Source organism: Onychomys torridus, chromosome 8 (assembly GCF_903995425.1).
Source record: "Onychomys torridus chromosome 8, mOncTor1.1, whole genome shotgun sequence".
NCBI classification, from domain to species: domain Eukaryota; kingdom Metazoa; phylum Chordata; class Mammalia; order Rodentia; family Cricetidae; genus Onychomys; species Onychomys torridus.
Genome location: NC_050450.1, coordinates 61,536,248 through 61,563,011, shown reverse-complemented (window position 1 = coordinate 61,563,011; position 26,764 = coordinate 61,536,248). Strand labels below are relative to the sequence as shown.

Sequence of the window (26,764 nt, the reverse complement as noted above, 5' to 3'; positions counted from 1 at the left end):
TGGTGTGGAGTCTGATAAGGCATGGGTAAGACACAGGGCAGGCCAGCTACCCAGCTTAGCCTTCCTGTACCCCTATGAGGCAGGAAGTGTATCCTGTGGCCACCCCACTGGTTCTCAAGCACCCAATTCTTTCCAAGTGGGGGCCCTGGGGCTTAAGCTGCATAGAGGACAGGAACTCCTTGGCCTCATGAGCCACCTTTCTTCCACCTCCTTCTTCCTTCTACCTCTCCTCTCCCTACCTCTTACTATCCTGCCATGCTGTTCAGCGGCCTACAGTGCCTCAGAGCCTTCCAGAAGATCAAGCCAAGTCAGCTGGGACAAGAAAAACACACGTCTGGACACAGAAGATATACAAAGCCTTTCTTTCTTTTTTAAACTCAACAATGGGCTTTTTATTGTTTTTAATTCACTTCCTAAGAAGTTGATTTTTAAAACACTCTTATGGAGTTTGTTCACTTGTGCTACATTCAAAACCAATGCCAACCAAAGCTCTCAGCAACCGATGACAGTGAGCATGCCTTCCTGGCTCTGCTGGGGACAGTGAGGCCAGCCACCCAATTCCAAGCTTTTCCCAAGTGGGTCCCGTTCAGAAAGCTGCCTCTCTCTCGTTCACTCTATAAAAGTATTCTTAGAGATATATTTAGATGATTGTTTTTTTTAAGACCTGGGTTACACTGGCTGCCTTTGTGCAGAGGAGCTGGGTTGAAATGGGAGCCCATTGACATTGGGCTACCCTCTGCTCCTAGGCTTAAGTAGATGTAGAAACTATATTACAGACGCATGTGCCAGGGCGAGACATGCAAGTGTGCTGTGTACAGCAGATGGGCACGCACACACAAGTGCACATGGAGGCGCAATGTACACCCACTGGCACAGAGATGCATTGGAACTCAGTGCTCCCACCAAATCTCCCTCTTTTCTAGTCCAGCCCTCTTGCATTCTGCAACCCATGTGGGCAGCTGAGATCTCATGGGATGCTTTTGGGGGGTGGGGTGTACCTGAGTCCTGGTCATCACCCTTTGGGGACCAATCTCTATGAGCATTGTCAGTAAACATTAGAATAGCCAGACGATCACAGAATCCAGACAGCTGACACTTGCTCCAGAAAGCATTGTCCACATGTGTGCCCGAAGCGTGCAGCTCTGCCCTGCATGGGCTGACAGATGTCCTGCACTGAAGCTACTAGCAGAAGGGCCACCTGCCTGCAGGGTGTGCATCCTGTGGGGTCCCTCATCTGTCTGAGCCTCCCACCTAGGCAGGTCATCCTTCATCCTAGGCAAGTGATGGGTAAGCCAGTGTAGGGTCAGAGCCTGGATCCCAGTTACTTCCACATCTGCAGGGCCACAGTTCTGAGTGTTCATAGCCCTCAGCGTCACTCCCGATGTCTCTTCTGCACCCTTGGCTCTGGAGATCCATGTGGGAAGAAGGGAGGTAGGCAGGGAGGGTGCGCTGCTCCTGGCTCAGGCCTATGCTCTGAGCTGGATTCAGTTCAGCCCTTTTTCCGGCTAGTGCCGAGTATAAAACACAGTCCATGAATGTCAGGTCCACGTGACTGCCAAACAATGTGCCAGGAACTACTCAAAGCTGAAGGAAGATGTTCCCCATAACAGCTGCTCCCACCCCAGCCTTCAGGTAAAAGACAACAAAAGAGGAATCTGAATTCTCCAACACCAGTCCTCTCCCAGGCACACATTATTTGTAGCATCCACACCAGAGATCTGAGTAGCCTAGCACTCAGCACCTTCCACACAGAGGTGAGGTAATCATCCTTCCTTGTGGTGTGGCATCTGGGAAGGCCCACCAAGCCCTATGGGAGTTCTCTGAGATGCAGCCTACCAGGCCTCCATCTGCCATTTTGGTCTCTTGCCTTCTGCCCTGGGCCTCACCAGCCAGTCAGGTACGGTTTCTAATAGTCTGTGGGTCCCAGACTTCCCCACAAGATGGATCAGAACAGAGAGAAGCAGGAACCCCAAGCCCCAAATGATACACCTTCCAAACTTGTCCATGGATGTGCCTGTGCGCAGGTCATGCAGCACAATGGGGGAGGAGGGCCGGGAGAGGGGCCGCAGTCCCCAGCCCCCTGCCTGCAGGGACGACTATTGCATGAGGGCGGTGGGCCTCTGGAGGCGAGGAATGAGCATGCTGCCGATGGCCCTGGGCACATGCAGGGACTCAGGATGCAGCCTCATCTTCCTGGACTCCGGGAAGCTCTGGGCTTTTGCTCCCTTCTCCACATCCTTCTTTCCTGTTAGAAAACACGAGGGGCCTCAGGAGGTAGAATGTGTACGCCAGGACTCTCACACACATTCACACAGGAATAGCTACAGCCTTTCACACCCCAACTCCACACTAGGCCTCCCTAGGATCTCTTCCATCATGGCAGTCTTTCTGCTAGTTCCCCAGGCCCTGGCCTCAACTCTTGTGTGGCTCCCCACTGAGATGAAATCTAAAACTCTCAGGAACCTCTAGTGATCTGACTTCCTGCAATCCCAGATGTACCGGCCAGGTCAAAGGGTCAAAGGCCTTCCACATTAACCTTGACTGGCCCCCACTGGTAGAAGGCCTTTCAGTCTGTGTTTTCTTTGCCTTGACACAGGGCAGAGTTACCATCAGTCTTGGAATTCCATTCTTCGACAGATTCCTGAATCTGATCACGCATCCCCACTCCCAACCTTTGCTTTAAAACTATCCAATCAAAGAATAAACCTCATGGAACTGGACTAAAAATACCACAAAATGTAAAAAATGTGGTCTACAGAGGACCCCAAGGTCCCTGATGAGGTTAAAACATACTTTATCCTTGTTAGTGTTGTGCAGTTCCAGGGAACAAACTGGAAGCTAGGACCTGTCCTTAACCAGTGGCTGCTTCATTCCACCACCAGGGGGCATCAAGGTACAGGCACTGAGCTGGAGTGGCCTGATGTTCAGTTTACTGCACAATGATTCAGATTGCTGAGCCCACATAATCACTAACAGACTCCCTTTCATGCTCAGATCTGTTCCAGTTTGTCAAAGTCTATAGGATCCACCAGGCGCAACTCCAGCATCAGGACCCTGATATCAACTACCTCAAGAAGAATCAGGAAACTTGTAGATATCAGTGCTCTCCCAGCTCTACCTCTCACTGTGCGGCCACTCCTTGGAAGGGCACCTACACAATGTCCACAGTCACGTCCCTGGGAAAGTACCTTCACCACAGGGCAAGCCAGAAGTACAGTCCTTCTCCCTGGAGCTCCCTTCACAGCCTGGAGAGGTGCCCAACTGCCCTAGAACCAGGATGTTCTGGTACTGAAAGTAGTACTCTCTGAAGGTCTGTGCACAAACTCTAATTGGCAGGTGAATTTTACTACAGCAGAAAAATTGGAAGCCAGACTCAAAGTTCAGAGAACTGCTTTTCTGGCCTCTTCCACAAAGTGCTGAACCCATGTATATGGTTCAAAGCAGGGACCCCTTAGTACACAGGGGTCAGCTAGCCTGTCCACATGAACTCGCTGGACAAACACTCACAAAATGCTGGCTGTGGATGACATGAGCCACTCAGAAGAGCATCAAACAGCCAGCCTGGGGCTAAGGAAAGTGGACAGAGTGGCCATTTCCCCACAGACACCAACCTTTGGTAAGGAGCTGACCCGATCTGTCTGCAGACTTTTGACTACCAAGGGCTGAAGGAAGCACAGGTTTGGAAGTCAGAGAGCTATGCTGGACCCAGTAGGAGAGCATGACCACAGCAGGCTTCCAAAAGATGATCTACCCTTCAGTGTGTGTGTGTGAAGGACACTGGGCCTGGCCAGGGGTGCAAATGAGACCCTGCTCTGAAATTTGGATACATCCCCAGGATCTAGGAACAGCTCCCACACTAGTACAAGTCAGGGATGTGCCTTGGTGCCACACCTCAGCCCAAGGAACAGCCCACAGGCCTCAGCCTACTGTACTTACATCAGTAAGTTTCCCGGTGCAGACATGGATCTTTCTTCCCTGCGTGCTTGGGGCTCAAATGGGTTCCCAAAGGAACGCTTTCTCAGCATGGATTTGACCAGGATCTGGGGAGCACAGGTCAGTATGGAGAACAGGCCTGGACACCCAGTCCCAGCCTAAGCAAGCAGGAGGCTTCTGGGGGTAGGGTGTGGTCTAACCGACAGGTGGGAGCCTTAAACCAAGTCTCTGGGTCTTTCACTGTCACACCTAGACACCAGTGTGGTATCTAGGGAAGGGCAGCAGGTCAGTGAATGCATGCATGCAAGGAACTGCTTCTTCCTGTGGCGGGCCTCACCACGCCTCAGGTCTCTGCCACAACTGAATAAGTCTAATTGCTCCATTAGACTCCAATAGAGCAGGGCTTCCATGGCCCCTGTGCTGTGGCTGACAGGCTTGATGCCCCACTGTTCCCTCAAAGGCAAGAGCAGAGCAAGCCCAGGCAGTACCCCACACTCTAAGACAAGAGGGCCCCACCCCTCGTCCTCTTACCACAGTGGTCCAGCTGGGGATGAGCTTGACTGAGTTCTTCACCTCCTCCTCAGTCACCTCCACCACACTGCAGTGCTCCTCCTCTGAAGGGAGGGGCTCCTGCCCATGCTTAGTCACCCAAGGGTGTAACTGCAGAGCCCAGGAGATGGGGAGGGGTCAGGGCCATAGACATACAAACAGCAACCAGCAAAGGTGCCCGGGTATCCCTAACATTGACCTTGAAAGACTCCTCAACCCTCAAATCCCAACCACCCCACACACGTGCCAGTATAGGTTCCTTCAGGAAGGGACAGAGACCTTGGCCCAGACCCACCTTGATATCTGACACCCCAATTCTTGTTTCAGGGTTCTTGTCTAGCATCTTCAGGATCAGGTCCTTGAGCTCCTCACTGACCTCTGGCCTAGCGGAGGGAAGGCATGGGATGAGGATGCCACAGTTGATTGAGGACCCCTTTCTCCCCTCCTAGGGACCAGGAATAACCCTAACCACATTCCTTGAATGCAAGGACAGGAGGCTCCCCATCGGCTCTGGCCCCTCCCAGGTATCAATACCCCCCCACACTAACTCTGAAGGGTAAAAAAAAAATGGAACCCTGACAGGGTGAGCGCTCTGCTGACGTTCAGATACCCTCCCCAGGAGTGGGTGGGAGCTTCTACAGTCCCCTGCATGGACAACTCACTCCTCAGGGAACACCACGGCCTCATTCTTGATCTTCCTGTGAAGGGCCAGGATGTACTCATCAATGAATGGGCACTGTGGGAAAGGGAGACAGACAGGATGTAGGCCTTGATCCGCACTGCAAGGGGCCAGGGGTGGGAGGCAGCTCATGCCCTACCCCCACCATCGGAGGGGAAGGGCCCCACCTAACTTGTTCAGGGCACACAGCAAGGGCTCAGCAAATGTAACTGAGCAGATGAGTCAGAGGCTGGCTGCATCTGCCACCAGCAGTAAAGCTGCCTGCAGTGAAACCTTCACTCTCTCAGGGTCTGGCATTTGGGGACCCATTTACTGAGGTTCCCTCTGCTTTTTTAAATGTGGTCACCAGAGCCAAAGCACCCGAGGGCAGGAATCTACGTCATATCAGTGTTAGAGGTCCCCAAGACCCAACAATTTGAATAAATGATTGAGTGGATGAAGGAATGAATGGCATCAAGAGAAAGGAGGACAGGGCTGACTCTGGCTGGAAGGAGGAGGCAACACCTGTCACCTCCTCTTGGATGTGTGCTGTCCCAGGACTCCACTCAATCCCTCCCAAAGGGGAGAAAGACAAACAAAAGGCCTCTCCTCCCTCAACCTTCCTGGCCCAGGTGGGCTTTTTCCAAAGCCATTTTGTCTAGGGACACAAAAGAAGGTCCGGCATCTGTCATCCACTCCTGGGTCCCTGGATCCAGGCAGAGTCAGTTCTGCAGGCTCCTCAGGACTCACCTTCCCATAGATAAAGCAATACAAAGTGACCCCGGTGGCCCATACATCCAAGGCCTAGAGAGAAACAAGTTCACATCAGTAAACATGGCCAGCACCTCCACCAATTCATCCTCACCCCCATCCCCACCCAGCTTTACCAGGCTATCGAAGAGCCCCCCGGGGATTCTCCTTCCCTAGGCAGACATTTATCAACAAACACTCCCTGGGGCTTGCTCTATGCTGGACCCTGTGCTGAGCACCGGGAGATCACAAGGATAACCAGAACAGAACTGCAACATTCCTGGGATTGTGGACCTTCCAGGGACAAGCCCAAAAGAGACACTGTTTCTGACTCAGCAGGTTACAAGCCACACTTCACCGTGGGGTCATCTGCTGCCTCCATGACACAGATGTACTCTCAAAATAGCAGTATGGATTGAACTAATGCTCAATAACCAGCTCCAGCTTCAAGAGGCTCTCACTTCAGCTACTGCACAACTGCATCCAATGCCAGAGAGCAACCACCACCATCATCATCATCTAGAATCCAACCAGGGGACACCAGACATCAGGCTGCTTTTCAAAACACCAAGATCAGAATGACAGAGAGAGAGAGGCCAAGAAGCTGGAGGGTGGGAAGGACAGAGGACAGCATGTCTGTTAACCAGCACTTGGGAGGTAGCTGCTGGACATCACTGGTTCAAGGTTGTTCTCAGAAAGTTCTAGGGCAGCATGGGATATGTGAGCCCCGTCCCCACCCCTCACCCTAGAAAAGTGGGGGAGACTACTCCAGATCAGAGAACTCTAAGGAGATGGGACAAGTGAGCCTGATGATCTCCTCCAGGATCCGGAAAGAAAACAAACAAACAAACAAACAAACAAACAGAACACCGGGCAAGCCGACACCATTTCAACACCATTTCATAAAAATGTAGATGTGTGCAATCTGTTGTAGGACAATCTCATTACTGATAGACTCCTGACCTTGGTCACTGTACCAAGCTTATTTAAGGGAATGTCCTCCCTCTTAGGAAAGCCACTGAAGTACATAGTGATAAACAGATATACTGTTTCTGTTTTCTCAAAATGAATTTCTGAATGGCCCAGAAAAGTACAATAGAAATATGCAGGGACATAAGGACAACGAAAAAGCTTATGTGACAAAGCTGATGAATCTGGGTAAAAAGTTACATGGGGGAATGGAGAGAGTGGTTAAGAGCACTGGTTGCTCTTCCAGAGGATGTAAGTTTGGTTCCCAGCACCCACATGGTGGTTCGTAGCTTTCTATCACTCCATTTCTCGGGGATTCAACGCCCTTTCTGTCTGTGGGCACCAGGCACACACTTGATACATTGACATGCACGCAAGCCAAACACTCACAACATTCCTGATCTTACAAGTCACACCGTATGCCTTTATGCTCTAACTTTCCAGTGAATTTAGAATTATAGCAAAAATAAAAATCTTTTTTTGTTTTAGAGTTGGGAAATAAACCCCAGTGCGCGCGCACACACACACAGGGCAAATGTTCTACCACTGAACTATATACCCAGCCCAAATAGGAAATTCCAAGCCTATAAACCAGGCACTAGAACCCCATGCAACCAAAGAAAACCACACTCCCCACCCTGCTCTCTGTCGTCAGCAAGCTTACATTTTGGTGTTGGGCTGCATTCATAACTACCTTTGGCCACATGAGAGTCTAAACTCCACCCAGCCCTATGCCCTTCAATCTTCTGCCTCCATCTCAAATTCCCTTTTTCCATGGCCGAGTCTAGACCTGAGGAGGCCCCCGCTTTCCTTGGGCCATGACTCTCAGCCCTCATCACCGTGCAGAAGGATATGACTGGGGCTATGTTGGTTCTGCCTGGCCCACAGTCCAGCACAGAGCCCCACACAGACAAGCAGCAGTAACAGATACAAGTGGGACTGTAACCATTTGCTAGGAAATGAGAGGAGCCACAGCTGGAGTATGTGTTGGGCTCCAGGGAAGAGGCAAGCATGCCACTATCCAAATGCAAGAAGCCTAGAACCCTCAGCTTGCAAAGTGGCCCCCCACGGCAAGCTGTTCTGCCCCTCTACCTGAACCCCCAACCTAGCCCAGGCCCTGAAAGTCACCTTCCCACTGAAGCTCTGGCCAGAATCAGAAATGGCCTCGGGGGCCATGAACGCCGGGGTCCCTGCCGTGCTAGACAACTGAGCATCATTCCCCTCGAACTGGTTGCTGACCCCAAAGTCGGCGATCTTCACATGCCCATCGTCCCCAAGGAGTAGATTGGATGGCTTGATGTCCCTGTGGACGATCTTCTGGCAGTGTACTGCAGAGAGAAGCAGGTGGTAATGCAAGCCTGGGGGTCGCTGCCCAGAGCCCCTCTCCTGCCTTCACCCAGCCTAGGAACAAGCGGTTGCATCCCAGCCCACATTCATTCTTGATATGAAAGAGCCTCAGAAGATGAGAGCCTCACTGTTCCATTATGCAAGTGAGGACACGGAGGGGAATTTTGGGAGTCTTTGGACTTCCACGACAAACAACACACTTCCTGCTGAGGAGGGAAGTCAGAGGAAACTCAGGCTCTGTATGTGTGTGGATGTCCAACAGATAACAATATCAATTACATCTCAGTATCAGAACTTGACATCTGTCTACGACCCCCATCACCAGCAAAACAGAAAACTTCTGTTCTAGCCAGGTACAGTAACACATGCCTGTAATCCAGCTGAGACAGGAGGACTGCAAATTCTAGACCAGGCTGGGCAATATAGCAAGGAAAGGAAAGGAAAAAAGAAACTCCATGTTCTTCCTCTATTGTTTCCTGATCCTAAAGACCTCAACAACTCCTCTCAGCCTCGGAGCAAGTAGCCATGACAGGCCAAGGTGAAAATAATCCAAGCTGGGGAGAGTGGTACACATTGTCATCCACCATAATCTGCACTTAAAAGACTGCAGTAGATAAGGAGCTGGAGGCCAGCCTGGGCCACACAGTGACACCTAAGTTAAGAAAAATGTACTCGAGTGCGTGAGTGTGTGTGTGTGTGTGTGTGTGTGTGTTGCATCTCAGTGTCTATCTTAATGCACCTGCCTACATCATCCAGGCCTTTCTGACCAGCTCCAACTGTCCCTCCACAAGACCAGAATTACAAGTCTTTGGGGCTCCTTCCTCTTCCACCTGTCCATTCCCTGGTGCTAACATTTACCCCGGAGACGCCCTTCATTAGGATCAGCTGGGCCCTGAGGAAGCTATTACCTAGAACCAACCCTAGATTAGCAAGCTTCTGAAGTGGAGTTAGGAGATGGCAGACAGGCCCTCAGCAGAGGAGAAAGACCCAGAAAAGGAAGGGGGTGGAGCCAAGCTCCGGAAGAGCTGTTCCTGCAGCTGACTAGACCAACAGACCAAGGATAAAATGTACCCATCCCTCTCATACTATAAACCCTTGCTGGAGTCTATGTATTAAACATTTGCCTCCGTGTGCCTCAATTTCCCTACACATACAAAGCATTAATCTGAAGACACAAGAAAGGCTCTGCAATATAAAGATGCCCATGTCACTGTAAGTCACACATCACCCAGGGAGGGAGAATTTGCTCACAAGTCCAGCTAAGATGTTAGAGAGATGGGCAGCACCCCCATTCCCCAACTCAGCCCAGAACCCTATTTTTCTGAGGGCCCTCCTCTTCCTAGACCAGTCAGTCACCCCAGGCCGGCCACCCCACCTCCTTCACACCCCATTGCTACTGCCCTAATCCTGACCTCACCATCTGTCACTTAGCTGTGGAAATAGCCTGCCCCTGGCCAGCTGGCTGCCTCTCACACCCTATCCAGCCACCACACAGCTGCCAGACAGAGCTTTCTAAGAAGTAAATCCTGTCAGGCCTTCCCCTGCTTTAGAGCCCTCAGGGCCTCACAATATGGACAGGATTTAGTCAGAAAGTCTTTCTCAGAGATGTTTCCAGCCCTCACCGTGGGGCCCGAAGACAGTTCCAGCACCTTTGTTCATTGGCCACCAGGCCCTGCCTCTTAGATGCCCCATCCAGACTGAGTGCCATTCTTCAAACAGTACAGCCCCATTCCTCTCTGCCTGACTGGCTCTCCCACCACCAACCCTCAAAGCTGGCTGGTGAGATCCTACTCTTCTTCCTTCAGGATCTGATCTCATGCGGCCTCTTTCGGAAAGCCTCCACAGCACCTGTGCCTCCCCACCTGCCACTCCTGGGCAGAGCTCCCTTGGTCCTAGACCATCGTCTGTGCGGCTCCAAGTAGGTGCACATGAGTGAGGGAAGTGAACGAGAGAAATAAACGAATGCACTTCTGGCACAGAAGCTATGCGCGCCTAGCTCTCTCGCCTGAGGTCTCCTCACCGCTAACCCACCCTACCATCACTCCAGGACACAAATCTCTTCCAGCCCACATCTCCTGAAGCCCTGCGCAGAGGGGAAGCTTGGCTAAAATCGAGCAGAAAAGACCGAGATAGAACACCCTGGGACAACACAATTGTGAACGAGATGCACGGAGAAGGACCTGGCGCATGCCTAGAGAAGTAAGCTACGGCCCCGCCCACACTTCCCCGCCCCGATCCCCACTAAAGCGGATTGGTAGACCAGCGCTGACTGACAGGAAGGGCTCAATGGCTGTTTAGCGTGGGCGCAGCCTGCTCCTGTATCCTCTAGCTCCAGTCCCAGTGGACAGGCAGTGTCACTCACAGTACTCGAGGCCCAGGATGATGTCCCGCAGGTAAAGACGAGCTTGCTCCTCCGGGAAGGGCTTGTCGCAGGGCACTTCCATGACGGGCCTGTGGGGAAAGAGAGCAGACTCTGAAATAGAGATGGCTGCAGGAAGGAGGAACAGAGGCCCTCCAGGGAACCTGGTGCTCCTGGGTTCAGAGAACTCAAGATACTAGCTTCTCCCATATGCCCAAAAGTTGTAACCTATCTATCCCCATTTCAATCATGTTTTCAAGGAGCTTTATCTCTATTTCCACTGGCCTGTAGTTCTTGCGAGAATTAAGTTTAACCAGATAATTACAAAGATGCCATTTAAATCAATGGCTTTAAAATTGTGGACCCAGACCCAAGAGTCATGAAATCAATCAGGTGGGTCTGCTTTTCTTTTTTTAATGAAATAGCATGTTTCAGAGTGTATAGCATGTGAAAAAGATATACATACTGTTCCAGATTATCAGTCACGGAGATGGACAATGCAAACTTTTTTTTTTTTTTTTTTTTTTCTGAGCTGAGGATCGAACCCAGGGCCTTGCACTTGCTAGGCAAGCGCTCTACCACTGAGCTAAATCCCCACCCCCCAAAATGCAAAACTTTTACTTTTTAAACCTAGTGTGGTGGTGCACACCTTTAGCCCCAGCATTCAGGTGGCAGAGGAAGGAGGATCTCAGTCACCTGGGGGCCAGCCTGGTCTACACAGCAAGTTCTAGGCAGCCAGAGCTACATGGTGAAACCCTGTTTCCAAACAAAGCAACAAAAAACAGCCTGGTGTTATGGCAAGTACCTGTAATCCCAGCACTTCAGAGGCAGATAAAGGAGGATCATCCATGAATTCAAGTTCAGTCAAGTTTAAATAAAGATCTTGTCAATAATAACAACAACAAAAAACATATACTTGTTTTGAAACAGGGTCTCATGTAGCCCAGGCTGGCCTGGAATTCTCTATGTAGCTAAGGATGACCTTGAACTGCTCCTGATTGCAGATGTTAGCTGCTACCCGTGGGGTTTTGTTTTGTTTTGTTTTGGTTTTGGTTTTTTGAGACAGGGTTTCTCTGTGTAGCTTTGGAAGTCTCTTTGGAGATTGGAACCCTGGCTTGGTGCATACTAGGTACTCTACCAGCTCAGGTACAGACTCAGTCCCTACTGCTTGATTTGAATGCAGGTGGGGTTTTGTTTTGTTTGTTTGTGTTTTAATAGTCTTTCAGGAAAGCACTAGCAAAGAGATAGTTCACAGCCTTCACTCCAGGGTCCTGTGCCCATTAGTCTATGTCAGCTGCTCTGCAAATGGTCTGATAGATCAAACAGGGCAAACAGTGTCAGAACACCAGGCTTCATCAACAACTTGCTGTGTGACCTCAGGCAGGCCATTTATTTACCTTCTCTGATTCTCAGGCATTTCCCTCCCATAATCATGAATTGTAGCAGAGCTCAAAGATGCCTTGATGATTTAAATACAAGTATGAACTATATCCCGTGTGTACACTTTTGCCTGGAAACATTCCCTGCCCCTATCCCATCCAAATATCTTCCTGGTTTTTCAAGGTCTGGCTCAGAGCCCATCCCTCTCCCAGCCTGATTCCCCAGCCTCCATAGCCCCCACCAGCCTTCACAGAATGGTCCCAGGTCTCTTATTACCCCTGAGGCAAGAGTTCCCGCAGGTGCACAGCTCTGCTTTCTCTTACACTAGCTGGCCCCTGGGCAGGGGGACAAAGGGGAGGAGAGGGAGACCTGGATTAGAAATGACCTGCCTGACTGGGACGGGGAACTCACCCCTTTCTCAGGAGGTCAAACACTGAAAGAAAAGAAGAGAAGGAAAGGTGTTGTAAGGCTGTAGGATGGCCGGTGCCAGGGTCCCTCCCTGTTCTGGAGAGGGGCAGGGGGACAGGGCAGATGGGAGCGGGCTCGCTGTGGGCCTGCCTGACTCGATCTTCGGGTGCTAGATGAGACTGTCAGCCTGGACCCCTTTCCCAGGGAGGACCCCCGAGGCTTGAGAAGGGACGGACTTGTTAACACTCCTGACTAAAGCCTTGCCTCCTGATGCGGAAGCCAGCTCTCTGGCCCCACTCCCTCTCTGTGATGAACTGAAATGCAGCGTCTTGCTCATGCTGGGCAGTCTCTAGAACTTCACCTCCAACTCCTAACCCATTTCTCCAAACCTCCTCCAGAAAGAGCCAAAGTAACCATCAGGATAAGGAACTTAAATAACATTCACACTAATAAGGATAATTACAAATGTGCACATTTCCTGACATCAACCCGAGATATATGCCACCATTATCTCATCTTATTATTGTAACTATCATATTTTGAAGGGCTGGGTATTGAGCGCAGCTCTCCAAGCATGCTGGGCAAGTGTTCTACCACTGGGTTACACGCTCAACCCTACTGTCCCATTGTAGAGGTGGGAAAACTGAGGCAAGGTCCCCAAGCTCACTGACTCAGCCAGCTTCTTGTATCTACTGAGTGCAGAGTCACGCTGACTGGGACTGGTTCGGGGCAGGGAGTGGGGCCCAGGGATAGGCACGGAATCTGATTAATCTAAGTCTCTTTCTGCAGCACCGCACAAGGGAGTCCAGGACTTGACAGTCCAGGAGGTCAGTGCATGTACATGGCCACCTGAACATCCTGTGTGTTCCTGGGGAGCCCTCACTGGGACCAGCCCTAGGTAAGCTGCTGGGAGAATGAGCTGGGTCACTCACCCAAATAGAGATTGTCCTCGGCAGGGTCATCCAGGACCTGGTCAGAAGGAGCAGACATGGGCACAGGACTTGAGAAGGCATGGGGTTGGGGAACCCAGGCCTTCTGTCCTTTCCTGACCCAAGACCCCTACTGTGCCCTGCAGCTACCCTGGACACAGAGCAGGAACTGTACAGATACCAACAGAGGGGCCTCAGTGTCACTGATACCCCATCCCCACCCCCACCCCCTTGAAAGGCCTTCCATGTAACACTGGGTCCTTCTTCCCCCGTGATGGAGAAGGGATTCACAGTTACCTCCAGGACTGCCCCTCACTCTCAGCAAGAACACCCCGGATCAGCCTGAACTGCCTCTGATACCCCCCACAGCCCCATCCAAGGCTGGTCTCACCCACTTCTGCTCCCTAGGCCCTGGTGAGGCTGAGCACCCGCCCCACCCACCCACTAAGCTCCCATACCCTCGCCATCCCCGCTACCTCGATCAATTTGACTACGTTCACGTGGTCCAGCTTCTTTAGGATGGCAATCTCCTGGTACACACGCTCCAGGGGTAGCAGCTGTTTGGCTGGCCCTCCCTGGGCAGCTTGAGACCCTCTGGGAGGAGGACGGCCTTTGACCAAAAAAAACCAAGTTAAGGCCCTGGTCCAGGAGAAAGACCCTCACACGGCCGGGAGATCTCATTCCAGCTCACCAAGCCTAGTCCACTCCCAGGCCATTGCCCTGTTTCCTGCCATCCACCCCGACTCCTAGTCAAAAGCAGTTAGGGACCATTCCCTCCTGCTCCACCCCAAGCCTACAGCCCCCAAAGACAAGGTATACTTACGAGGAAAGCCATACTGTTTCAGTAACTTCTTTTTGGAAAGAACTTTCATTGCCTGTGGAGAAAGGAACAGAACTATCACACATGCACAGCCACCAGGGGCTAGAAAAGGCTGGTTACATGGGGATTACAGTCCAGATGGGCACACTGGCAGCTGCCACTGGCACCGAGCATGTGGCCAGGTATGTGTCTGCTATGCCATGACTGAGTCTAGGCCTTCCCTCTCTTCTCCCTTCAGAGGAAGCCAGCCTCTGCTTGTGTATCCCAAAGGAACATTCAAGCTCAATCCCTTAGCACACCCCAGGAATAGGAACCTCCCCAGGAGGAGGTAGCCCTGGCCCCTTTCCCCAGCACTCCTGCTTACTGCCCAGGCTTCTGGAGCCTACCTAAGCAACACCCCTTCCCAACCCCAGACTCACATAGTGTCTGTCTTCACTTTCATTGTAGGCCAGCCTCACCACACCGTAGGCGCCCTGCAGACAGCCATTGGTCAGTCCCCAAAACACAGCCACCTTCACTCTGGGTCTAGCTCAGGAAATGGCAGGCCTGACAGCTCTGGTCCCAGCCTCTGCACCCCAACCCCACCCTATCTCCTGCCACCTGGTTCTTGGGTTCACATTTCAGAGATGAGGAAGGGACCCCTATGCCCTAGGAACCACCCCACCTCACAACTCCATGAGCCTCTTCTTTCCCTTAACCCCCATCAAGAACCCTGGAAGTCAGTCAAGAGTCCAAAGTTATCTCCACCCTCCTCTGGTGAACCCAATCAGGCTGGGGTGTTCTTGGCTCTACTCCCCAGTCCCATCAGAGGGAAAGAAAGATACTCAGAGAGCACTCTGCAACTCCCCTCCCCAATCCTGCCCAGGTCCTACCTTGCCAATCTCGCTCTGCAGCTTGTACTGGTTCAGTTTTACACAGTCCTGGGGAAGAGGGAGCATCAAGGACAGCTCATTCAGATACAACAGTGCTCCCCTCTTGGGAGACCGTTCAGGGCCCAGCCCTACTTCCCAGACCCCCCAGCTCTCACCAGCCTTTCAAATTTGGATCAGGGAAGATTGGGGGGTAGCATCGCCACCATAAGAGACAAGAAGCCTGGGGTAATATGTGAAAATATGAAGGCTGGAATCCTGCCTATGCTGCACTCCCACCAACTACCCAAGTTCACATTCAGACCCAAGTCTGTGAAAGACCAGAAACTGGAAGCACACTGCAGTTTTTAAGTCAGAGCACTCTCGGGAGGCAGGATTATGTCTCGAGCCTGGGATGATCAGGGGGTTGGGATGTACATGATCTATTTCCAAAGCTCTCAGAAGGCTTCTTAGGAACAAGAGAGGGTCCTCTGTCTGGGCTGAAGGTGGGAAAAAGGCAGGAGGTACCCTTTGCTTTAGATGGCTCTTCTCTGGGTAGGAAGGAAACTCTGCTGGCTAGGTAGGGAGCTTCTCCACTCTCAAAGTATGCAAATCAAAGAAAGCTAAGTATATGGGACAGATGGTGGGGAAAAAATCCCGGGTTGTCCTGGCAGGCCTATGAACAACTCCTTCCTAACTCCATCTCACCAACCTCTGTGTCTGAGATGGCCACATGGTGGGACTCGATGGTGGGTCTCCGCCAGGCCCGAGGAGAGATGTGAGTGGCAGGTCCCGTAGAGTAAGGCCCAACCTGGGCCTCCAGACAGCTTCCAGCTGGCCGTTCCTGCAGGGAGAACTTTCTAGCTGAGAGGCTGGGCCGCACTGGGGTGGGTCTTGAAACACTGCCAGGGATCACAGAGGCAGCTCTGGCCCGGGGTGGAGGGTCCACACCATTCCTGGCAGGCTCTGGGCCCTCATCTGTCTCTTCCAAGTGGGTTACATTGATGGCTGCCACCCGATCTACCAGCTCCGCCCGAGGGTCCTGGCAGCAGACGGCTGGGCCACTCTCCATCCCTTTAGTCAGTGGATCCTCTGTATAACCTTGTTGGGAACCTGAGAGAGGAGAGAGTGTCACTCCTGGCCAGGCAAGTGGATTGGGCCAAGACCCCTTTCCCACTATAGCCACAGTGCTATAGACCCACCTCCTGGTTGTTCCCTGGGCCTGGCTTGCTGGCACATAAATCCAGGGACTCCTAGTAGCTCACCAAGCTCTGCTGCATGGCAGCCCGCTACCCCCTCATGCCCCTGCCTGTAAAATAGGTACAGTCACTCCTACCCTGATGGCTTCATAGAGAAGTGCAACAAAACTGATTCTGCAGTCAAGACAGGCTGATGTGGCAGACCTGGAGGCCTAGTCACACTAAGGCACAGAGTCCCAGGTCAGTTCAGTCCCAACCATCCAGGCAGCCCAGTAGCTCAACAGTCACCACACTTGCTGGCAGACCATTACAATATTGCCCCTTATATATAAGCAGGCTGGGCATTGGAGCTGCAGACCCGGACACCTCCTCCAGGAATGCCTTCTGGATATCCCAGACCTTCACTCTGGTCCCTCTCCCTGTTTTCAAGAGCATTCCTGAGGTCTCGGGCCTCTGTCACCTCCTCTCACTATCTTCAAGACCCCAAAGCAAATCTCCCTGTCCCAGTGGAGCTCCTAGCCCAGAGGAGGGTACACTAGGGGCCGTTCTGCCACACAAGACCCTAGTGTAGCGTCTGTACTCCTGTTTTTTCCTCCGGCCTGCCCATGTGACAAAACGTCCCTTGTGGCTGCTTTACTGGGGCCGACGTGCTCCTGGATCTGGCTTCATACATACCTTGCATCTACTGCAGTCTATGTTCCCCAATCAGCTAAAAGCCCTAGCAGCAGCCCTGGCTTGAGCCTCAAGTCAACTCCCAGCCTCAGGCCCACCCTTCACCTCAGCCATGACCCTTAGCTGCATGCTGAACCCCTGGCTTACTCTCAGACCAGGACAACCATCTCTGCCACAGCCCATATTCTGGCTCCACCTCCACCCAAGGCTCCCTCCTGGGCCTCACTCTGCATCTTCTCAGAAAAGGAAGTAAGTGGACTCCTGAACCCCTGCCCTTCCGGTCGCTTGGTGACTTCCTCTATCCTGACTGCAACTCAGAGAACACAGGTCCCATGGGTGACATGCTCATTCTATCTGTGGCTCTCCATCCTTGGCTGTGAATGCTGTCAAGGTGGTAGGGCTGGCTGGAATACCCTATCCACAGGCAGGGAAGCCACCTCCGCTGCCAACCTACCACGGGTCTGGGGCAAGCCAGGCTTCCCCCTCTGTACGGTAGATGCTATGCCTCGGTAGCCGCCCTGCCTACCAGCAGACTTGGAGGTAGACTGTAACAGGGCAAGGGTCAGAGCCTCTGCTTGGGACCACCTGTGCTGAGTGACTGGGAGCCAGGAGCCAGCAGAGGCAGGAGGCAGGAGGCAGCAGAGCTGCTGCTGCCATGAAGGAAGGAAGAGGATGGGGGAGCTTGTGAGGCTGGAGCTCTGAAAGGCCTCCCTGGAAGAGGTGTGGAGGGTGAGGGGAGCTTCAAGGCTGAGAAGAGCCTCCCCAAGCCTGACTCCCTCCACCCTCTCTTCCGTTCCCCACAGGGCGGGCCTCCCCACCAGGTCTTAAGCACTGAGATTAGTTCTCCGGTCTGCTTTGTCTCCATAAGATCACTTGTGTCTTCAACAGTGCCTGGCACATAAGAGCTTGATAAATATTTGCTGAATACAAGTGGTCGACGTCATAGTGATCTCTACAGCCCTGTTCCCATTACATGGATAGGAAAGCAGCCTCAGTGAGGGAACCCCAACTAGCCTCAGGCAGTAGACCACATCAGGGAATGGAAGACAGTCAGAAGTTCTCACCCTCTGCTCTCAGGGAAGCCCCCAGCAGATAGAAGCCACAAGCCGCCCTGGCCCATAACATTTGCATATAATTTCCCTCAGGTTACAACTCCAAAAAAGTCACCTTCCTTTTAGCTCCCTCTCCCCCTTTCCTCAGATGCTCTGGGGTCTCACAGCAAGTGGGTGCAGAAGCCTTCCTGTTCTGGTCTAAAGACTATGACCTGGCTTGGTACCCAGGCTGGGATGCCAGGCTGCCCACTTCCTGGCTCTTAGAGGTGGGGAGGGCAGATAACTTTGGGTATTTCTCATCAGTGAAGCGAGCCACAAGGCAAGTCTCACACTCATGTGGTTGTGAGGTGTAAAGATGCTGACGCCTGGCAGGGACATGGAACAGCGCCTGCCACTAACAAGCTCCAGAGAAAGAGTTGTGATTGCATGGGATGAGCTGGGGCCACAGATGGATGCGAGGGTGGTGGTGGGAGGAGGCTGTGAGAGCTGACGTCAGGCTCTCCATCCATGCCTCCCTCTTGCCTGGATCAAATTCAGGTGACTAAGCAGGGCTTGGCTGGAGGGAGGCAGCAGGGAAGGCCCAAAGTTCCTGCTGAGTGTCCAGGAGACAGGGCCTTGTGCCTGGCCTGTGGCTGGCTATGCTGTGTGCATGAGGGCCTGTGTCTGACCCAGAGAGAACATCTTGGAAGAGGCTGGGGGCTGTGCATCCTTGTGCTGTGGCGCTGCACCTAGGAGCACATCTGTGCAGACAAGCAGTTCTCGCTCTCTGAGGGCTCCCCTTGTACCAGTTGATCATGTGCACTTCTGGCCCCTTAGACCGGCACATGCGTGTAGCCAGGGCCAGGGGAGCGGAACTCCAGAGGTCAAGTCTGGATTTCCCCACACATGCCCTGTCCCACCAGCCTGGGATTGGTGATGGTTTGTAAGGTTGGCCTGAGGGTCCACTCCTCCTTGGCAGTGCACTCAATGGGTTTTCTCAAACTAAAGCCTTAAGAATGCTTTGTAGAAGCTGACTCAGCAGATAAGCAGACAAACAGAAAGCTGGACAGACAGGCTGAGACCCAGTCCCAGGGCACAGCAAAGACTCTTGTTGGCTGGGGTGGGGTGGGGAGGTGTCAGGGAGTCAATCCCTCCACTGACTTAGATAACAGCCCCAGCCACAGGTCTTCTCTCATTAGGCAAAGTTCAAATCCTGTTCTCCCAGATGGGAGCTATACTACCTGGGTTAGGACACTAAGCTTTTTGTTCTTATTTTTATTTTGGTTTTTTGAGTCAGGTTTTCTCTGTGTAGCCCTGACTGTCCTAGAACTCCCTCTGTAGGCCAGGGTGGCCTTGAATTCAGAGATCCTCCTGCCTCTGCCTCCCAAGGGCTGAGATGAAAGGCCTGTGCCACCACCACGCTGGGCTAGGTAAGGACACTAAGCTTCTTGAAGCATCAGTTTTCCCACAGGTGAGTAAGATAGATGGTTACTGTCCTGTCTTCTCTGGGAGCCCTAGAAGGAAGTGGATGGAACTGTGGACACAGAAGAAGTTTGTGCCAGAGTAATATGTGGCTAGAATGTGTGTGTATCTGGAAGCAACTCAGAGTGAGCCCCACTTTACCAAAACAACCCACTTTAGGTGCCTGGCTCTAGACTGGCCTGGCTCCGGCTTCTCCTCCAAGCTGCACCCCACCCTCCAAGTGTCTGCCACTCCCATGTACACAAACTCTTGGCTTCAGAAGGCCACTTCGTCTGACCTCCTTTTGAGGACATGCCCCATCCAGTTTGGTCCTAGAGTCCAGAAGAGGACCCTGCTGTCACCCACACGGGCTCAAGCAGCCCTATCTACAGTAACTTCAGATCTTATTCTGAGTTCTGTTAGAATGTTCCAGAGCCAGGCTGAACCAGGGACCAATTACCATGCAGGCAGAAGATGAGCAGGCCCTCATCAGCAAAGGTCTGGTGTGTGTGTCGGGGGGGGGGGTGGGGTTGGATGCAAGGAGGCAGTAAGTAGCCTTGTGGGCTACACACCAGTTGTCCTGACATCTCAGGGATGCTTTTCTATAGCCTGTTTATGCTTCTGACAAGGGTCTGATGGCTCTGGCAATGGTACCCTCTGCAGCTCCTGCCCCAGCCTGGGATGACTCAGTCCCCTTGAGGGAGACCCAGGAGGCTGGTGCCAAGTCATGCTCAAGGATGCCTGCTGTGAGGATGGCCCTCCCACTACCTCTGGGGATCCCCCATACACCCAGGTGGGCTCATGCCTCCCCCTTTGCAGCTGTCCTCAAGGCATCCCTCGGCCCACCTGTGGAAACTGACATCTGTGGTCCTCCTCTTCTATGCCAGCTCTCAGCCTCCTCCGCCCTCTTTCCAGAGAGTTCCTCCCCTCCCTGTTCCTGGGTAGTTCAGCTCCATCAGGGACCCATCCAACTCAAGCATCATCCCTGGACTGTTAATTCTCCTCCGCCCCCATCACAGAGGTGGGAACTCCGTTTCCCTAGTTCTCACAGTGCCGGCCATAGAGGCAAGAGTCTCAGAAGGATTATTCCCCCCCCCCCCCCCCCCCCACTGCCACCACTTCAAGCTTCCCCAACTGCAGGCTCTGTGTCACCAGGCCTTCGCACACACTGTGCCTTCTCCCAGGAACACGCCTCCCTTGGCTTCACTTCCTGAAGACCAGTTCAGACATCACCTCCTTTGAGACGCCTCTTTGATCTCTCCACTGCTGGCAGGCTGAGCTAAGTTGAACCCCATAAACAGCACAGATTCGGGGATAAAACAGCCAGATTCTGACCTCCACCATTCTTTCCCTACTTCCTGGGGTTTCCTACCTCCAGATTCAGATCCCACTCCCCTCCTCCACACCAGTCGCTAGTGGGAGGATTTCTAACATGCAAATATGTTCGGAGTTTGCCCCTGGTTCTTCAGGGGCCTCAGAACAGACAGGCACCGTGACTCCTGACATGCAAATCCAGAGCCATGCATCCCGCCACGACTATTCATGGGAATTTGCTCTGTAGGGACTGGGAGATAAAAACCAGTGAACCCAAAAGACAAAGTCCCTGCTCTCACCATTCGCTTTCTGGTAGAGGCAGGAAGCAACAAATAAGAAATGAATATATGATAGGTTATGTGGGATACCCTGGGAGGACAGCTATTGTAACAAGACAGCACAGGAATAAGATGATAATACTACGGATTTCAGATGCAAGCTCTAAGCAGCTATGAGAGAACTAAGGCAGTAAACAGTGTGGACGTCTGGGGAAGCGCATCTCTAGTCAGAGGGACTGGCACACAGAAGCAAGTGCCATGAGGTGGGAAGGTGCTTGCTCTGCGTGAGAGGTCCCTGATGGAGGGGTATATCTGAAGAGAAGCCACAGTCTACTTACACTGGCCTCGGGGGTATTTCCTGGAAGTGGTGACACTGAAGTTCTTTTTTGACCACTAAGCAGGATTGGGGATTGGGGATTCACCCTGTGCCTAAGAGAGACCATTCCCAAAGTGGGACTCAGGGCTTGGTGTGGGGTTGGGCAGGCCTTTGTAGACAGAAACCAGAAGGCCTCCAACACCAGACAGTCTTAAGCAGGGAAGCAGTTCTGTTGGCTGAGGTTTAAGATGAGCCCCACTTCTGCTGTAAAGATTGAGTGTGGAGGGACCAAGGAGCAAGCAGTGGGCTCCCTGAAGTGTGTGGGTCTAGAACAGTCTGACCTGTGCACAGTGTGTGTTGGATGGAGGAGACAAGGATGTGAAGAAGGCCTGGCCTCTTCCTGTTCCCTGGAATTTTCAAGGACACAAGCTGTGTGTTTCTCTCTCATCCTGAACCTGGCCAAGACAAAGAGGCACTCACTGGAACACAGTCCTGGGACCCAGGGCACGTGACAGAGAGCTCTGCTCACTCTGCAACACCCTCAAGACAAGCACACACCCCTTCCTTGACATATGTAACCCATGTCCTCGTGACCCGTGCTCACACACCACTCCATCCTGAAACGCACCCCCCAAGTACACAAGCACACTCTTGTGTCCACGTGACGCACGCACACCCGCCTCCAAACACCACACACAGCTCCCCGCGCACGTGTGTACCCTCGGAGCATCAATCCTATGCCCACCAGAACCAGAAGCTGCATCGCCCGCCTCCGCCACCCTCAGCCAGGGGACGACTACGCAGCAGCTGAAGCCGCTCGCTGCATCCGTCCCATTCATTACCCCGCCCCCAGCTCTCCACGGAAGACTCACGGGAGGGCCGTGGGAGGAGCGCTCCGCCGAGATCCACACGTGGGTGCACCCGTCCAGGCCCACTCCGCATAGACACGGCCTCCACCCAGAGCCGGGGCCCGGGGCACCATGCGTGGGGCTCCTTTGCAGTCCCGCAGACAGCATCTGCGAAAGGGACGTAGGTGGCCGGGCGCCCGCATAGCTGGCTTAGACAGACGCAGGCTCGAGGAGCCACCCCGCAGACTTGGCCCTGGAGACACAGTGGGGATCTCTGCACGCTAGGTCCCTGGGCTGCCCACGTAGACGCGGCCTCGCAGACCACCCCTCTACAACACGCTCGCTGCACAGAGCGGCTCAGCCGTCCGCACCCCAGTTCCCCACTCCAAGTCCCCGCCGCCGACCCCTACCTCGGCACCTCGCGACAGTCTCCACGGTGGGCGCCAGGCTCGCTCCCGCGCCGCGCGCCCCGCCCTGCCTGCTTCGCCGGGCTGGGATCGCCCGGCTCAACCCGCCGGCGCCGCGGCTCCAGGCAGCGCTCGCTTCCCCCGCCCGCCGCCGCGCCGGCCCGCTATCATTGGCTGCGCCGCGCAGCGCCCCGCAGCGCCGTCCAATCAGAGCCCGGTCCTGCCGGAGGGGGCGGGGTCTCGACGGGATCGGGAGGAGGTGGCTCGGGAGGGGCCCTGCGGTTGGGCCCGGACGCGTCACGCCCCCGGCGCCCGCAGACAGACAGGCTAAGGGAACCCGAAATCCCTCGGGCCACGTCGTGAGCCCCTCAGCCTGGCTTGAAGCGTACGGTGCTTTTTCCCGAGTCTTCAATCCTGCGTCCTGGCCTGTAGAGGCAAGAGCATCCCTTCCTCGGAACTGATGAGGCCCGGGTGCCTGCCAGGGAGAGGCTAGGCGGAGGCAGCGGGAGAAGGGCCTGGAGTTGAGTGTTCTCCTGGGGTAGGAAGAAGCCAGGAGAAGGGAGGACCGGCGGAGGACTGGGTTGGGCAGCACTCAGATTTGGGGAGGAGCAGGAGGCAACAAGCCCCTAAGTGGGGCTGAAGAGATGGGAAAGAGCCCGACAGGACCAAGAGGCCTGGGGACTCTGGCCCTCACAGACCCTTGGTTCGATCCTGCTGTTAGTCTCTTGGAGAACCCCACATCACTGCTTACCTCAAGCCCAGACCCATATTGTTGTCTCCAGCTCGGTCTCCCCTGTGTCCCTGTCTCCAGCTGGAGTCCGAAACCGGGAGTTACCTGAAAGCCTACACCTGTGTAGCAGGTTTTCTGACCCAGCTAGTGTAGCACGTGGTTCTGCCATGCTACCTCTAGAAGATCCCTAAAGTCTACCTACCTCTCTCCACCTCCTGCCCCGAGCTCAACCGCTAGTTATGTCTCCCCTTGACTAGTGTCTCCCCCGGCCTCTCCCCTTACCCAGTCCCACTGCCTGCTGGCCAACCTGGACAGGTTTTCAGAAACACGGGACAGCTGCCTCCTAGGATCTTCCATTGTCCCCACTACCTTGAGAACAGGTCTCCCTCAAGCCCTCCACAGTTCACTCCTCACTACCAGCCCCACTTGTATTTGGGGGCTCAACACTTCTGCTGCTAGGAAGCCTTCCCCCATGTCGTCCTGGATATCCAGAATGGCCAGCAGCCCTTCATCAGCTGGACACCTCTCAGGGGTCAGGCTGTGCTGGAGAAATCAAGAACAGTCCTTGGTCTCAAGAGTTTCCAGTGCTGATGGGAAAGACTCAGGTGAAGGGCACTGAGACCCGGGGCTCGAGGATCTTCCAAGAGGAGGAAGGGATCTATAGAGCAGGGATTCAGGAAAGGGCTGGGCCAAAGAGCCATTTTTGTCCCAGTGTTGGAGATGGAATCCAGGGCTTCCTGCATATTAAACAAGTGAGCTACTGCTGAGCTATACCTCAACAGGACAGTTTGGAGAGCCCTCAAGGACCCACAGTCCTAAGTAGAGCATTGGAAAGGATGAAGCAAATCATCTAAAACAAGGCCAAGAGCAAAACACTTGTTCCAAGTAAAATAAAAATTCTGACGTAGGCAACAAAAGTCTCACGCGTAAGCCCTGAGAAACACTTCTGGGTGGATATGATGGCTCTACTCCACAAAACCTTCCAGATGTGGCTCTCTTCACCCCCTGTACCAGCAAGCTCTGGAGATGGCCTTTGTCCTTGTGGTTCTGAATCGGGGGCCAGAGCTCTAGTCATCACATACACATTCCAGGTTTTGGAATGGAGAAAAACAACAAAGGATCAACACTAACTCTCTCTTTTTAAAATTATTTATTTTATGTGGTTAAATGGTTTGCCTGTATGTATGTGCACCTGTGTGTGCCTATGGGTGATTGTGAGCCACCATGTGACTGGAAACTGAACCTGGGTCCTCTGCAAGAACAGCAAGTGCTCTTAATCACTGAGCTATCTCTCCAGCTCAACACTCTCCTAAAGAAAGTACCCAGAAAGTGCCACAGAACATTCCCCCATACATCCCACCACCTCAAATTTTGTCACATAACCAGACCCAGGTATAAGAGATAGAACATGGAAATGTAACCTCCGTTGTATGCCGCAGACCACCCAGAGGGAGACCACCACTGCGGGAGAACCAGGGAGAAGGCTCAAGGAGAAGTCAGGAATCGGCGAGGAGAATGACAGACAGACACATGTGTTGATGTGCTGCTGCAATTTTACTTCTGTATAGGCAATGTTTATATACTTTTACAATCGAGGAACTTGGCAGGGGGTTACATCAGGCCATTATTTTTTACAATTACTCAGAGTCAGCAAGAAACAATAACAAGAGACATCCATATCTATTTTTGTGTATCACTTCTGCAGCGCGAGTTCACCGTGGCTATTGTCTGAGGGCATGATCTCAGAATTTTGTGAAATCTGTCTCGCGCCAGTGACCACATCTGTGGGGAGCCAAACTCTTGCCAGTCTGGGTTATATTTTACTATCATATACCCATTTGCTTTCCAAGCCGTTCTTTATAATTTACCCATCTGTTCCCAACTTTATCATAACTTCCTGTATATGGGAGCGGCTCTAGGTAACTTCCACCTTCGGGGGTCCACCTAGGGGCTGTCCTCCAGCTCCCTCCTAAGAAGTACTGTGTATACCCCCCGGGAAGTGTGTGTTGGGGAATTTTCTCTAACTCTTTCTCTCTAGAAGGGTCTGGCATGCTATGTTTATTCCCTCGTAACATTTTTATTTTTACTTTCATTTTTGGGCTTTCTGGCTGTTTCTGACAAGAGCTCGCGCTGCTCTACTCTAAACAGGAACGACCCCAGAGATGTATTTGAGGAAGTCTTTTGAGGTTCCTTATACACTGGTCTGATAAATGGAGGTGCTCCGGGTACAGGTGACCTGGGTCAGTCATGTTGGTGCTGACCTGTACTGGTTGTGCTGTTAACTGGAGAAGACACAGATAAGACATACAGAGAAAGATCATGATTAGTGCCAACAAGGACTGTTGTCAAGGCCATTTCGTTCTCCAGGGCTTCCTGGGATCCTCAGGCTGCATGACGATTGCTGATTGTGGGGGAACCGCTTGAGGCCACGCTCCGGGAAGCTCCAACCTCAACCCTTCAGCTGCTGGGCCCCAGCACAGCGGCATACTTGCTACAGCTACACAGGTGTCACAGCTGTGGGCGTAGCAGTTCCTCCTTTTTTGTTTTTAAAATGAAGTTCAAACACGTCCTGCTGCACTGTCTTCACAGAAGTATAGAGACATTTAATAAGACAAGGAAAAAGAAAAACAACAAGCACTACTAGTAAAATGAGCACTCCAATAAAAATGAAATATTGTAGCCAATCTATGGGGTTCATATCCTTAATTCCTTTTTTTTATTTCTGTAGCTAGATCTTGTAGTCCGCCTATTTGCAAATGAGCCTGACTCATAGCCGAAATATCTTTCTGTAAAGAGGCCAGATCATGGGTAATATCTGTATCATGCCAGATTCCCTGTAAATGAGCCTTAACCTTTTCCCAAGGCTGGGAAGCATTATAAGGCAATGGGGTAACACAGATGGATTTGAAGTTATCATGGCAGCGAGCAGACATCGTGGTTTTGAGGTTGGAAATGTCCTGTCCTAGGGCCAAAACCACTTCTTCCAAAACATTGATCTTAGACTCTAATTTTTTATCTATAGCTTCTTGCTCAAGTAAAGCCATAGTAATATTCTTATTAAGAGTATTGACATAATGAGCTGTATGAATTTCCTGAACTAATGTGGTTGTTGCAACAGCAAAGGTAGTAATAATCGAAATTAGAGCAGTAATACCTAGAATCAAAGCAGCAACAAACCGTTTTGGACGAATCAAATCTTTTAAAGTATTTAAAACTTGTAAGGCCGAATTGTCATACCAAGGTTCAGGGCCCAACTCTACAGGCAACATGACAAATGGAGGTCGCCGGACTATGAGAACCGTCCCTAGATCTTTTGGCTCCGCGGAAGTGATACAATTAGTCAATTTACAAGAATTACATATTATTTGAAAAGAATTACCATCCTGAGTAATATTAATAAAGGAAGATTGTGCTAAGAGCATGGCATTAGGGTAAGACACACAGGCTCTAAGGCCAACGGCCTCTGATTGAGTATGGTTAGGTCTTTTTTTTAGCATCATGTTGGAAGCTGCAACAAGCCTAAACAAACCAGAATGTCTCCTAGTAATGTTGCCTTGT

The 26,764-nt window shown here is 52.4% G+C and overlaps 1 protein-coding gene across 3 annotated transcripts; it reads right to left on the bottom strand.

The window, feature by feature from the left end:
• Nucleotides 1–387: 387 nt before the first annotated feature.
• Nucleotides 388–22,612, bottom strand: Camkk1 (calcium/calmodulin dependent protein kinase kinase 1). Of its 3 annotated transcripts, none has more exons than XM_036196681.1 (16): nt 22,480–22,612; nt 15,663–16,063; nt 14,975–15,022; nt 14,522–14,575; nt 14,106–14,157; nt 13,759–13,892; nt 13,286–13,322; nt 12,357–12,378; nt 10,569–10,657; nt 7,988–8,187; nt 5,891–5,944; nt 5,145–5,218; nt 4,778–4,865; nt 4,465–4,593; nt 3,937–4,040; nt 388–2,245 (listed from the first exon to the last, which is right to left on the bottom strand). In XM_036196681.1, exons 2-16 carry the CDS (start codon nt 16,020–16,022, stop codon nt 2,173–2,175), a joined length of 1,518 nt encoding a protein of 505 aa, XP_036052574.1. In that variant the 5' UTR covers nt 16,023–16,063; nt 22,480–22,612; the 3' UTR covers nt 388–2,172. The 3 variants fall into 3 exon arrangements, with proteins under 3 accessions (XP_036052574.1, XP_036052573.1, XP_036052572.1); XM_036196680.1 differs by lacking the exon at nt 22,480–22,612 and adding an exon at nt 22,094–22,224; XM_036196679.1 differs by lacking the exon at nt 22,480–22,612 and adding an exon at nt 16,153–16,203.
• Between the last annotated feature and the right edge of the window lie 4,152 nt (nt 22,613–26,764).